Source organism: Cannabis sativa, chromosome X (assembly GCF_029168945.1).
Source record: "Cannabis sativa cultivar Pink pepper isolate KNU-18-1 chromosome X, ASM2916894v1, whole genome shotgun sequence".
NCBI lineage: Eukaryota > Viridiplantae > Streptophyta > Magnoliopsida > Rosales > Cannabaceae > Cannabis > Cannabis sativa.
In genome coordinates this window covers 52,299,289-52,313,639 of record NC_083610.1, presented here as the reverse complement: position 1 = coordinate 52,313,639, position 14,351 = coordinate 52,299,289, and the positions used below count along the sequence as shown (strand labels likewise).

At 38.8% G+C, this 14,351-nt stretch overlaps 2 protein-coding genes and 1 non-coding gene across 3 annotated transcripts; 1 reads left to right on the top strand and 2 right to left on the bottom strand.

Annotated features, from left to right (window-relative positions):
* Positions 1-8,462: 8,462 nt before the first annotated feature.
* On the bottom strand, positions 8,463-9,369 carry LOC115722110 (uncharacterized). Its single transcript, XM_030651235.1, has 2 exons — positions 8,949-9,369; positions 8,463-8,617 (listed from the first exon to the last, which is right to left on the bottom strand). The coding sequence occupies exons 1-2, from the start codon at positions 9,367-9,369 to the stop codon at positions 8,463-8,465; spliced, it is 576 nt and encodes a 191-aa protein (XP_030507095.1).
* A 2,238-nt stretch (positions 9,370-11,607) lies between these two features.
* On the bottom strand, positions 11,608-13,221 carry LOC133032272 (uncharacterized). The gene has a single exon (XM_061106153.1). The coding sequence runs from the start codon at positions 13,219-13,221 to the stop codon at positions 11,608-11,610; it is 1,614 nt and encodes a 537-aa protein (XP_060962136.1).
* Positions 13,222-13,708: 487 nt separating this feature from the next.
* Positions 13,709-13,815, top strand: LOC115703440 (small nucleolar RNA R71). The gene has a single exon (XR_004009204.1). It is a non-coding gene; the product is annotated as a small nucleolar RNA R71 (small nucleolar RNA).
* The last annotated feature ends 536 nt before the right edge of the window (positions 13,816-14,351 follow it).

Sequence of the window (14,351 nt, the reverse complement as noted above, 5' to 3'; positions counted from 1 at the left end):
AAACCAAAAAACAACATTTAAAAAACAACTCCAACATGGTCAGCCTAAAAGATGAACAACTTTCAAGCAACATATTAACAACTAAGTAAATTTATCTAATTATTTAAAACTTATTCATCTATTTTCTTATTTTTTAATTATATTTTTTTTATTTTTCTAATTTTTAAATAAAAAACACAGTTAATTTTTTTAAAAAAAAATTATAAATATCTAACAATTAACTTTTAAAAAAATTAAAAATTAAAAAATCTATCTATCTATATATCTATATACAATTAAAAATCACTCAACATAGTCTTATATATCTAATTATCTCAATTAAAATTAATAAAAAATTATTTATATACAATTTTAAATTAAAACTAACACTATATTTAATTGTATCTCAAATCTAAAGACTTATTAATCGTGTAATTTAAGAATTTAAAAAAAAAAAAAATCTAAAATATCTACATAAAGTTAATTAAGAAAATATCAATATATATAGTCTCTTATAAATTTATTGCCTACTATTTTAAAAGTTTTGATACTATATTCTCACAATTTTTTCCGTTTATAATTATATGATGAGTTTTATTTATTTTTATCAATTATTTTTGTAGATCTCAATTTCGATTTTTAATTTTTTATCTCTATTTTGATTTTGGTTTTGGTTTAGTATTTTATTACCTTATATTTTTTTATAATATTCTTTTTCTTTCTTTTTAGGTCACAAATTATATGATGAGGCAAGTAAAGAATTTATAACAAAATTATTCACTTATGTATAAAAAGTTAGTAATTAATTAACTCAAGTATATAATTTGTTTTATGTGCAGAGCAAATTTATTTTGATCAATAGCGATAACTACAAATAAGATAAGATAATGATAGCGACTTTGAAAGCAGTGGGGGGACTACAAGTGAGATACGGTGATGACATCGGCTTTGAATGACAACAGTTTTAAAATCATATGATGAGTTTTCTATAGATTTATCAATTAGTTTTTTTAGATCTCTATTTTGTGTGAGGATTTTCCAATCTCTATTATTTTTATTTTACTATAACGTTTGAAAATATCTTTTTTAGATAAAAAATTGTATGACAAATTTTTCTACCATGTTAATTTTTTTTTCAAGAAATTTGTGGCAAAAACCTATTTTGATCAATTTGTTGCTATTAAATACTCAAAATGAAAGCACCAAAATGTTGACTTCGCTTTTAGCCAACGACAATGAGTCTTTTAATAAGCGATAAACGATATGTCGTAATAAGAATACGTAATAAAGCAAATATTAATAAGAAGACACAGAAATTTTATAGAGGTTCAGCCCCGAGCAGTTCGGTAATAGCCTAATCCTCGTTAGTTGTATTGACTTAAGAATAAGGAAGAAGAATCCTTTTCTTATAGCTCTTACAATAGTATCTCTGAATATGTAATTCTTAGATAGCCTTAGCTTATAGCGTTTCGGCGTATGATTTCTCCCTTTTTTTTGCCTAGTGAACATTCCTCACTATTTATAGGGCAGGAAACTTGAGGAGGAAGAGTTTCCTCTCTCGTTACGAAGTGCATAAACACAAAGATCGTGGGATCATTGCTGAATGCTAGGATCGTGGGATTGAGGCCGTATACACTGATAGTGGAATCGTGTGTATGCCATATCCACGCAAGTTGATCCCTGAGTTATAGGGATTGAGCTGGTGACTCACGAAGTGCTTGGCTGAATTTGCTAAGTGTTGCTCATTCTGCATGGCTTGTTGAGTATTCCATTATGGTCATGCCAGCGAGGCATCCTGCTCGGCATGTTGATCCGACCAGGTGCTCTAAGTTGATGCCACGTGTCACCATTCTTGTGATGCCACGTCAGAGTGCCAATTTTGGGATAACATTTTCCCCCCAAGTCTGTGTGGGACCTCTGAGGTTGCGTATAGACTTCTTCCGAGCTGGCTCTGCCTTGGAAGGGGACACGTGTCGAGCATGACCGTTCGAGACTCGATGTGAAGCTGATTGGGCGTCCCTTCGGTTTTCGGCTAATTAATGCTCTGACAATTAATATTTTGAAAATCCGAATTTCTCTCTCCACGGCTGACGGTTGCACTCGATTATTTTGATTTCCCATATTCGCTTTCAAGGCGGGAAGTCGAGGCGTCTAAGGTTCCTTTACGTACAGTTACCCTTTTGCCTATAAATACTTGGAGTACTGGCACATTACCTCATTTCATCACCCTTCATTGTTAAGCAAACTTCAGAGCAAAAAATGAGAATTTTCTGGCTTCAAAGTTGCTGAAGAGCTTTCAGACGATTTCAGGCTTGCTTGAATCCGGACACTTGAATCTTTGAGTAAGTTTCTGACTTCCTTTATGTTTTCCTTTTGCATGCTTGTGCTTTTGAATGTATCTTTGCTGTAGAAAGAACACTGTAGGAAACTCTATGGTTTGAAACATCTGCGACTCTTCTTTTCCATGTCCCTGTGTTAGCTTTCAGCCGTGAGGCTTACTTTAGAACTGCATTGCGTCTGTTTTTCACTCTGCTTTCTTTAAGCTTCATGAACTTTTTTTTTTGCCCTAACTCAAGAAAAACTTTCTGACTTCTTGAGTCTAGACTTTCCTTCGAACATGGCTGTTCTTTAATCTGTTGGGTATTCCTGGTCAGAATATTTGCTTGTTTTTTCGCTTGATACTCCGTCCAACACTCATCTTGCGTGTTGTCTTTTGTAGATAAACTCTGGTGAGTCTTGGGAGCCCGAGCATCAAATCGACCAGGAACTGCTTCAACTTCTACACGAAGTCCACCCTCGTCTTCGTGCTAATTGTGTGTAAAAATTAGATACGCAAGTGTACGCAGTCACAATCAAGTAATACAGTGATAAGTAATGAGTATCGTCTCCACAAGGACTGTAAAAATAAAATTTCTATTGCAAAAGTTAATTACCAAGCAAAAATGCCTAAAAAGCAAAATGAAATGAGTAATGAATCAACTAAATAAAGGAGAAAACAAGTAAATTAACTCAAAAGTGGATACAAGATGAAAATAAAATTGAGTTGTAAGCTTTTGAAATGTGAAAGGCTTAAACTATTGAATCCCCCTATGTTTAGCAAAAACTGTGCGTTTTGCTGCAGCAAAAAGTTAGCAAATCTTTAGCAAAAATCCCAGGTTAACAAGAACTCCATTAAAGTGCACAAAACTCTTCCAAATTTTATGCAATCAATCCTTGGAACTGTTCAAACATATTCCTATGTCAAGCAAGCTCAAGAATACCATTTCAAGCATAGTTCTCAATTGTTACACAAGGATATAACATATTCCTATGTTATTTCAAATCTAATCTAAAAAAGATTAAGAACTTGTGTCATTCAAGCTAAGTCCATTACATTTAACCTTTCCAGAATTAAATATAACTCAATAATCAAGCTATTGGTGGCCAAACAATATCAAGAAATTAGCAATACACACACTTGAATGAACATGAGAATTTTTACTAAATATTTGCATAAGAAAATTACTCAACTAAACATAGGGTTCTTCAACAATTCAAACCATTAAAAAGTTTAGCTCATAGCTAACTTGAGAACCACCATTACAAGATAAAATTTAGACATCGAGTTTGAATGTTAAGTTAAAGAAAATAAAAGAGAGAAGAAAGAAATAGCAAACAATAATAGAGGAGTTTTCCAAAAGGATGGATGTTGAATCTTGTTGTGCTTCTCCTCTTTCCTCCTTCTTCTTCCTCTTCTTTCAATCTTCTCTTTTTTTTCTGTAGAAAAATGGCAGCCAAGCTTCTATTTTCGTTCAGTCCCCTTTTCTCTAAATGGAGGCCCCCTTTTTTTTCAATCTCCCTGGGTTTAGTACCTTTTTGCCCCAAATAAACCCTACACATGGCATGTTGATAGCCTCTCCATGTAATAGCTCCAGCCACCACTCTTAGATTGCCACGTCATCTCCACAAATGCCACCTCTTTTAATGAAATGCCAACTCTCTCTTTTCTAAAGAAAATAAAACACATCAGCCATTAACCTGTTTGCTGCAGCAAAAACTTCACAGAATTTCAGCAAAATTAAGAACATGACTAACTTGCTATTTTCTTTGCCAATTTATGCACAAGAGTAATTGATTTTTACTAACAACTTCAAATTACACACAAACATAAAACACTGAAACTTTCACAAATTAAGAGACAAACATAACTTAAATGACACACAATTACATAAAAAAATGCTTAAAGTAATATCAAATAACTCTTTACTCAAGAGTTATCAAATACCCCCAAACTTATGACATTGCTCGTCCTCGAGTGATGAGAACAAAACCACAACAACTAGAACAACATACAGCCCACAGAAATTCAAAACAAAAGTCACTGAACTGAACAAATATATTCAACAAAAACAGGATGCAACTTGTCTTGTCACTGCACACACCTAGGGGAAATAGCTCTCAGGAATAATGTTTTGCAAAAGGCAACTGAATGAAGATCTTGCTCAAGCGTTAAACCAAATTCTTTAAGTTTAAATGCCGCTGCCCAAAGTAGGTGTTAAGTGCCCCTCTCTCTCTCTCTTTCTCTCTCTTTTTTTTAAGCATAGCTTTTCCTAAACAATTTCGATCAACTAACATTTAAACTAAACATTGGTCCTCAAGTTCAAATGATGCCTCCGTAGGTTACCTAACAACTTCCTCTCCACTAATGTAGACACACACCACTCCAAGGATCAATAGGACTTTGCCAAGCTTGTAATGATAGGCTGGGGTGAAGGTAGGATAAGGAAAATTAGTTTCGGTTCGAACCACCCTAAACACATTGATCTTTATAAGACCTAAGCAATGCACAATAAATTTTTTCCTAAAGAAACCCCACAAACAAAATATAACTCTTGCCACTAGCTTTAATTCTTTGCTAATATATATATATATACATGCATATATATTTTTTTTTGGCACCCCCAAACTTATTTTTGACTTTGATCTCTCTTTGTTTTTTTTTTTTTTCAAGAAAGGGGGGGACAATTTCTAAGTACAAACTTTTTTTTTTTAGGATAATAAACTTATATAAAATAAATAAAAATGGCATAAACTAGCTAGATAGCAAGAGAACAATAAAGGTGAGAACCACTCTCCCCCCAAACTTAAAGAACAACATTGTCCTCAATGTTTAGAAAAAGAGAAAAAGAAAATTGGCAAATACTCACCCAATTGACACTCACTCACTACGCTCCCCACAACTCCCAAATATGCAATAAAAATTAGTATCTTATTAAAGACCAATGCGTCTTGGGGTGAGGTGAAAAGAGAATGTATCTCTAGCTAGGCTATGTAGTGGCCAAAAAAAAAAGAAAATGTTAATATCAAGCTCAAGGGGGAAAACTAGAGATAAAATATTCATAAGGGTAGGCTTCAAGGTTCAAACGGTCCAAACACGGCCTATATCACTTCCTCGGGGTAGGGATGTCTAGGATTTCGCCTCAAGGAAAAATTGCTAAGTAATTCTAGAGGCTTAAACTCTCACAAAGGTTTAGTTCGAACTAATTAGTGACACAAACCATTTAGTCAAGCTATGAGCACAATCAAGAGAGGCAAACTTTCAACAACGAAGGGCAACCAACATGCTAACTTAAAGCAGGCAGCTTAAAACTCAAAAAGAAAAACATTCAGTTTCAAGAACTAAGTGTAAACACGACATTGTCATCGAGCCCCCCTAGGCAACACTAACAAAGACAACATACAACCCGAACATAAAACAACAAGACAAACAACAACAACTATAACAGAAAAAACAAGAACACAAATAGAAAAGACAAGTGCGAAATAAATACTGAAGTTGAAAGAAAAAGTACTCCCTCTGTCTATCCCTCGGGGTCATCCTCTGAAGCGCTAGAGTCTTCCGGAGTTTCTGGATCAGCCCATCGAGCAAACACTTCTTGTGGGAACACTGGGAAGTCAACTATTGGCCTTGGCGCCATTCGCTTTAGAGATTTTGCTAATGCAGTATCACGCGCCTGAACATAGCGAAAGTAGGTAAGTTGATTCTCCTCAAGGTGTGCTAGGCGATTCATGATTTGTTCTTGCTGAGTGCGAGGAAGATTGGCGGAAGTCGTCTGACTGCTAGATGGCTGGTGACGTTTGGGAGGTGCAGTCGAGGGTGTGCAATGAGTGGCAACATGCTGAATCGAGACCAAATCAATGCTGATCCGCTCTCTCAGAAGTTCTTCATCGTCTCCAATAGCGGCATTACCCGCTAGGCAAATTTGAGTGATGAGAGCTAGGAAAAATAACTTGCCGCCTTTTTTCTTAAAACACTTCCAAATTTCCTCATAAATGATCTTGCCCACATTCATTTTCTTGCCTGCCAGGATGCAATACAATAAACAGAGGCGTGTCTGACTCACTGTGGTGTCATGTGTTGTGGGCATCAAAGAGCACTTGATAAAAGCAAGCCAAACACTCGCTTCAGGCCGTAGAGATGAATGTAACAAGGTGCGGTGGCCGGAAGACGAGATAGACAATTCCGAACCCGGGTGAGCAACAGCACGAAGCACGGCGTCATATGGAATAGAGGCTGGGTTAATCCTCCAAATAGCAAACTCATCCTCAAGCGGAGCTGTCAATCCATATAAGTCGTTAATCACATCAGGACAAAAGGGGACACTCAGACCCCTCACTCTAACGACATCAGGATACTTTGGATCAAGTGCAGCACAAAATGCAGGGGCAACCGAGGCCACAACACGCCTAGGAATTGCACAAAATTTCTCCCACTTGTGCTCCGCAATCAAATTTGTAATATATGCAGGTAAAGCTTCCGGGGCAGGGAGAAAGCCGCGCTCGGCCAACTGGCTGCGGGTTTGCAATATCTCAAACCGCTCTTGATGACGGACGGGGTCGGCTTTGGCTTTAGGAAAAGTAGTGGGATTCTGTTTAGGTGGTGGAAATGTGGAAGTGGTGCGCTTAGGTTTTGGTTGGCCCTTGGAGGTTAAGGGAGCGGTTTTTGCGGTTGGAGCTTTGGGCTTAGGTGAGGAGGCCTTACGGGGACGAGTATGGGGTGGTGAATGTGTAGTGGAGGAAGGCAAGGCATGGGTTGGTGGGATTGTGTGGATTGGTTGTTGTGGTGGAGGTGTGGGCAAGGTATTGGCTGGAGCTTTACGCTTACGAGATTTAGCTTTGTTGGTTGCCATGGCGCAATCTCACAACAATAAACTCGAAAATATCTGCTACACAGTTCACAAGTCAACAACACATCATTAGCCAAAATCAATCACATCAAGTTCAGCAACATATCAACTCATTTTAATGACAATGACAACCATTCAACTTGAATATCCCCCACTAGGCTCAAAATTAGAATTCAGCACAATTAGTCCTAGAGCATTCAACTATTCAACCTTCTAAACACTGTGAATTCTTAAAATGCAACCTTCTAACACAAGAATTGTCCCACATAATCAAAAATGGGCAGCAATGACAAGAGTATCTTCACAACATTTGAGAAAAAGATTTACCCCAACAACACCACAAACCAAATCTTTAATAGAAATTTCAGCAAACATGGCCAATGACAGCTCCGATTACGAACAAGAATCAAGATAGCATAGCATATTTCAGAATAATTTTCCGATTTAGCACGCATCTAATCAAGCTCATTATATTGCAAGAGATATTGTCAAAACTTACAGAGATTTCAACGAGCAATGGCGCGCAAGATTGGGTTGCTGAGATGGGGAAGTTGAGTGTGGGTTTCGGGTCTGGGCAAATCGGAGCAAGGCAAGGGGCGGCTGTTGTGGTCGAGTGCGGTTTGGCTGGCTCTCACGAGTGGGGGCGGTGCAATGGCTGAGATGGAGGTTCGGTCCTGAGGTAAACGGAGAAGGGGGGTCGAACAGAGTTGTGGTCGGGTTTGCCTGGAACAATGGAGCAAGGGGCGGAGGTGAAAGCGGCTGGGTCGTCGGTTTCTGGGATGGAGGTCGAATGGTGGAGGTTGGGGCAGGTGCGGGTCTGAGCAAATCGAAGCAGGGGGCGATGGGGAGGTCGGACGGTGGCTGGTCGAGGAAGAAGGGGGTTGGTTTTCTGGGTTGGGGTTCGAAGGTGCAATGGAGGGCGGAGGCAAACGGGTTCTGGGGTTGGGTTCGGCTGAATGGGGTTTTTCTTCAAGCAGTGGTGATGGAGGTTGAAGGAGATGATGGGGCTGGGGGGAAAGTCAGGTAGGGTAGGAAAAATTGTTTGAAATTTAATTTTTTTTTTATGTAATAATAGGATATATTAAAATAAAAATAATATTAATATATATAAAAAAAAATTCTTTTTTTTTCTTTTTTTTTTTAATAATAATAGTAATAATATATATATAAGTAAAATAGGAGTAATATGTAATATATGGACCTTTCATCTCGTAATGTGAGTGATATTACGCTTGCTGTAGCAAAATTTCCACAAAAGTTCAGCAAAAAATCTTGTTGAGCGCTCTTTGAACATGTATCACTTTTGCTAAAATTTTGCTAGAAAAATGCTGCAGCAGGCGGAGGTTCTCCACATGAACCAAAATTCCTTTTGTGCTTCACAGAAATGCTGCAGCAAAATTCCATCAAAAATTTAGCAAAATCTCTAAACTTCCAAATCACCTTCAAGGCTCTAAATTGTGTTCCAAAACCACCTGAAACAACAAACCAAGTGTAAAATCCACCCAAACACTTAAAATAAAAATGAACCAAAAAAATAAAATAAAATAAAAATATTTTTTTTTTCATTTTTTTTCTCTTTTTTTTTTTCTTTTCTTTCATACTTTTCTATATTTTTTTTTCTTTTTTTTTCTTCTTTTCATTTTTTTCTTTTTTTTTTTCAAAAAAATATTTACAATACTTGTTCTTCTTCCAACATTGGGTTGCCTAAAAATAGAATTGACAATTCGAACACAAGGCAACCCAACCACCTTCCGCTTCATGCATCCTCCAAAGTGATTGAGGTTTTTGCTCGATCGACCTCACCACCAAGATAATGCTTTAGACGCTGTCCATTCACTTTAAATTCCTTTCTGGATTGCTCATTACAAACATCCACAGCTCCATGAGGATAAACTTTGGTTATGGTGAATGGGCCCGACCAACGAGACTTCAATTTACCTGGAAATAACCTCAACCGCGAGTTAAAAAGCAAAACTCGCTGCCCTTTCTCAAACACTCGAGGTTGAATTCTTTTGTCATGCCACTTCTTGGTATTTTCTTTATAAAGTTTGGCATTCTCATACGAAAACAACCTCATTTCCTCAAGCTCATTCAATTGTAACTTTCGAGCTTCCCCCGCCACTTGGAGATCCATATTCAACTTCTTCGTAGCCCAATAAGCTTTGTGTTCCAATTCAACGCGCAAATGACAAGCCTTACCATAAACTAAACGGTAAGGAGACATGCCCAAAGGAGTTTTGAAAGCGGTTCTATAGGCCCAAAGAGCATCATCCAACCGTTGAGACTAATCTTTTCAAGTAGCATTCACCACTTTCTCCAAAATTCCTTTGATTTCTCGATTGGAAATCTCCGCTTGGCCATTTGTTTGAGGATGGTAAGTCGTAGCTATCTTGTGCTTGACACTATACTTAGCCAAAAGAGCTACCAACACTTTGTTAACAAAATGAGTTCCCTCATCACTAATGAGAGCTCTTGGAGTTCCAAAACGAGTGAAGACATTCTTGTGTAGAAATTTCATCACCACCTTGGAGTCATTGGTGGGACTTGCAATTGCTTCCACCCATTTTGACACATAATCTACAGCCACCAAATTGAATAAATTTCCAAAGGATGGGGGAAAGGGTCCCATGAAATCGATGCCCCAAACATCAAACAACTCTACCTCGAGAATAACTTGCAAAGGCATCTCATTTCGGGCAGAAATATTACCAACCCGTTGGCATCTATCACACCGTCTAGCAAACTCATAAGCATCCTTGAACATGGAAGGCCAATAGTACCCCGATTGAAGTACTTTTACAGCTGTTCTTTGGCCTCCAAAATGCCCCCCATAAGGTGATGAGTGACAATGCTCAAGAATGTTTTGAACCTCTTCTTGTGGCACACAACGCCTTATTACACGATCAGCACACTGCTTATAAAGAAAAGGTTCATCCCAATAATAAGACCTCACATCATGGAAGAACTTCTTGAGTGGTTGCCCTTTTAAATCAGATGGAGTCCTTCCACTCACTAAGTAGTTGGCAAAATCAGCATACCAAGGAGTGGAGTCTTGGTTTACTAAGCTCACCATCAATAAAGCTTCATCGGGGAACATCTCTTTAATTGGCTGCTCAACTTTCTTTATCTCATCATCACCTTCTAGTCTAGAAAGGTGATCAGCCACTTGATTCTCAGCTCCTTTTTTATCCCGAATCTCCAAATCAAATTCTTGAAGAAGCAACACCAACCGAATCAGTCTCGGTTTGGCATCCTTCTTGGCAATGAGATACTTGATTGCGGAATGATCCGTGTACACCACCACTTTGGTTCCAACAAGGTAAGCTCGAAACTTGTCAAAGGCAAAAACCACAGCCAATAACTCCTTCTCTGTAGTAGTGTAGTTCAATTGGGCGTCAACTAATGTTCTGCTTGCATAATAAATTGAGTGGAACACCTTCTCTCTTCTTTGACCAAGAACAGCACCTACTGCAAAATCACTAGCATCACACATTAGCTCAAAAGGAAGTGACCAATCGGGAGCTACTATAATGGGAGTGGATATAAGAGCTTTTTTCAAAGTCACAAAAGCTTCCTGACAGTCTTTGGTGAACTCAAAAGATCTATTCTGCTCAAGTAAAGAGCAAAGAGGCTTGGAGATTTTTGAGAAATCTTTAATAAACCTCCTATAAAAACCTGCATGCCCCAAAAAACTTCGAATTCCTTTGACAGTGGTAGGAGGTGGCAGCTTCTCAATAACTTCAACTTTCGCTCTATCCACTTCAATGCCCTTGTTAGAAACTTTATGACCCAAAACAATTCCTTCTTGAACCATGAAATGGCATTTCTCCCAATTGAGAACTAATTTTGTATCTTCACATCTTGCTAAAACTCTCTCCAAGTTAACTAAACAAGTGTCAAAAGACTCCCCAAATACCAAGAAGTCATCCATGAAGATCTCAAGAATGTTTTCCGCCATATCTGAAAAAATCACCATCATACACCTTTGAAAAGTGGCAGGAGCATTGCATAACCCAAATGGCATTCTCCGAAAGGCAAATGTACCATATGGACAAGTGAATGTTGTTTTCTCTTGGTCTTCCGGAGCTATGGCAATTTGATTATAGCCAGAATACCCATCAAGGAAACAATAGAATTCTTTTCCCGCCAAACGATCAAGCATTTGATCAATGAATGGCAGCGGGAAATGTTCTTTCCGTGTGGCCTTGTTCAACTTCCGATAGTCCATACAAACACGCCATCCCGTCACCGTTCTTGTAGGGATCAACTCATTGTTTTCATTAGCTACCACTGTGACTCCGCCCTTTTTTGGAACACATTGAACTGGGCTTACCCAAGAACTGTCTGAAATGGGGTAAACGATGCCAAAGTCTAACCACTTGATTACCTCCTTTCTAACCACTTCCTTCATAATGGGGTTTAGCCGTCGTTGCTGCTCTACAAAATGGTTGCACAAATCTTCCTACAGAATCTTATGCATGCAAATCGAAGGACTTATACCCTTGATGTCTGCCATGGTCCAACCAATGGCTCTTTTGTATTTCTTCAAGACATCAACTAACAAGCATTCTCTTTGGGCACCCAACATAGCAGAAATAATTACCGGCAAGGTCTCTCCATCTTCCAAATAAACATACTTCAAGTGACTAGGCAACGACTTCAACTCCAACTCGGGTGGTTCTTGAATGGAAGGCTTAGGAGGCTTGAAATTGTTCTCTGACAACTCCAAAGATTCAAATGGCCTCCTAAACTTAGTGAAAGGCTGCTTTGACTCTACCCATGTAACTTTGGTTTCTTCATCTTCACTTAAAGCTTCTAGCTCTTCAAGAGAACTTATCATCTTTTCCTCTTTCGAAGCTTCCTTGTGAAATTTTTCAGCAACAATAGAATCAATCACACTTATGCGAGAGCATTCCTCAATCTCATCCGGAAACCTCATAGCATTGAACACATTAAAAGTCACTTGTTGATCATTCACCCGCATAGTAAGTTCCCCTTTTTGCACATCAATCAAGGTCCTCCCGGTAGCAAGGAATGGCCTTCCCAAAATAATAGGAACTTCTCTATCCGCCTCATAATCAAGAATGATGAAATCGGCCGGAAAAATAAACTTATCAACTTGCACCAAGACATCTTCAATTTTTCCTTCCGGATGGGCCATGGAACGATCGGCCAATTGCAAAGTGACGGTGGTTGGCCTTGCTTCTCCAATTCCCAACTTCTTGAAAATAGACATGGGCATTAAATTAATACTAGCTCCCAAGTCACATAAAGCTCTACCCACATCTCTTCCGCCAATGGTACATGGGATTGTAAAACTTCCGGGATCTTTCAACTTAGGAGGAATTTTGCTCTTCAACATGGCGCTACACCCTTCCGTCAAAGCCACTGTTTCAAACTCACCTAGCCTCCTTTTCTTTGTCAAAATGTCCTTCAAAAACTTTACATAGTTGGGCATTTGCTCCAAAGCTTCCACTAATGGTATGTTGATGTGGAGCTGCTTTAGAACATCAAGAAATCTTCGGAATTGACCATCTTCTTGCTGCTTTTTAAATCTTTGAGGAAATGGTGGGGGTGGCTTGCTAAGTAACTTTTCTTCTGCATTTTGATGAGGAATTGCTGCAGCATTTTCTTCAGGTTGCTCCCTTTTCATATTAGAAAGTTCAACATTTTTCTCTACTCGACTTTGGATTGAAGTGGGCTCATTTTTATCCTTAGCTTCTTCCTCATTTGACTCCAGAACTTTACCACTCCTCAAGATTACCGCCTTGCAATGCTCTTTTCCATCTCTTCTTGGATTTTCAGTATCACTAGGCAAAGTACCTTGTGGCCTATTTCGAAGCTCATTAGCTAGTTGCCCAACTTGATTTTCTAGAGTTCTCATAGAGGTTGCTTGACTTTGGATCGTCGCGTCATTCTTCGCCATATAACTCTCAGTTCTTGTCATGAAATTTTCTGTCTTGGCCATGAAATCACGCATCATACTCTCAAGAGAACTTGTTTGGACACCTTGTTGTTGTCTTTGTTGAAAGGCTTGTTGGGAAAAACCAGGTGGAAAGTTTGATCTAGGAAGCATAGATGAATTACTAGTACCAACCCCTTGATTTCTGTATGCCAAGTTTGGGTGTTGCTTGTATGTTTGGTTGTAGGCATTCTAACTTCCCATGTAAAACACAGATGCATGATTGAATGGGCAATTGTCAAAGGTATGAGCCTCACTACAAAAAACACAAGAAACCTCCTCAAGTTGTCCCACAGGCGAGGAAACATTCTGTTGACCCATTTGTTGACCCATGCTCATATTTTTGATCATATTTGACATAGAAGCAACTTGGGCAGATAAAGCAGTAATGGCATCAACTTCAATAACACTGGCAACCTTCTTCCCCGAAGGTACTCTAGTAGTGGGCCACTGATAATTGTTGTTGGAAATTCTCTCAATAATATCATAGGCCTCATTATAGGACTTGGCAAGTAAAGCACCATTTGCCGAAGCATCAACCACCATTCGAGTATGAGCATTGAGACCGTTGTAAAATAGTTCCATTTGGATGCAATGAGGAATACCATGGTGAGGGCATTTCCGCAACAATTCCTTGAACCTCTCCCATGCCTCATACAAAGACTCATCTTCAAATTGTTGAAAGGAAGTTATTTCCTTCCGGAGCTTGGCATTCTTAGTGGGAGGAAAATACTTCATCAAAAAATGCTCTGCTAATTCGTGCCAAGTTGTGACTGACCCAGAAGGCAAGGAGTTCAACCAAGCTCGGGCTTGATCTCTCAAAGAATAGGGGAACAACTTTAACCTCAAGGCATCCTCCGTAACTCCGGGCAATTTAAAAGAATCACTCACCTCCATAAATAGACGAAGGTGAAGGTGAGGATCTTCGGTGGGTATGCCACTAAACTGTCCCACAGTTTGAAGCATCTGGAACATAACTGGCTTCAACTCAAACTGTGGAGCTTGAATTTCTGGCCTCACAATGCCCGGATTGAGCTCATTGAAAAGAGGTGCTGCGTATTGTCGGATGATTTGATCTCTGTCATCCGCCATAATCACTGCATTTTGACCATTATTAGGGGTCATTTCCCCTTGAGCTCGTCGTCCATCTCCTTGGTCATCCATCATTTCTATTTCCCCTTGAGCCCTATGTTGAGCTCTTCTTCTCTCTCTGAATGTGCACTCAATTTCGAGATCAATAGGAT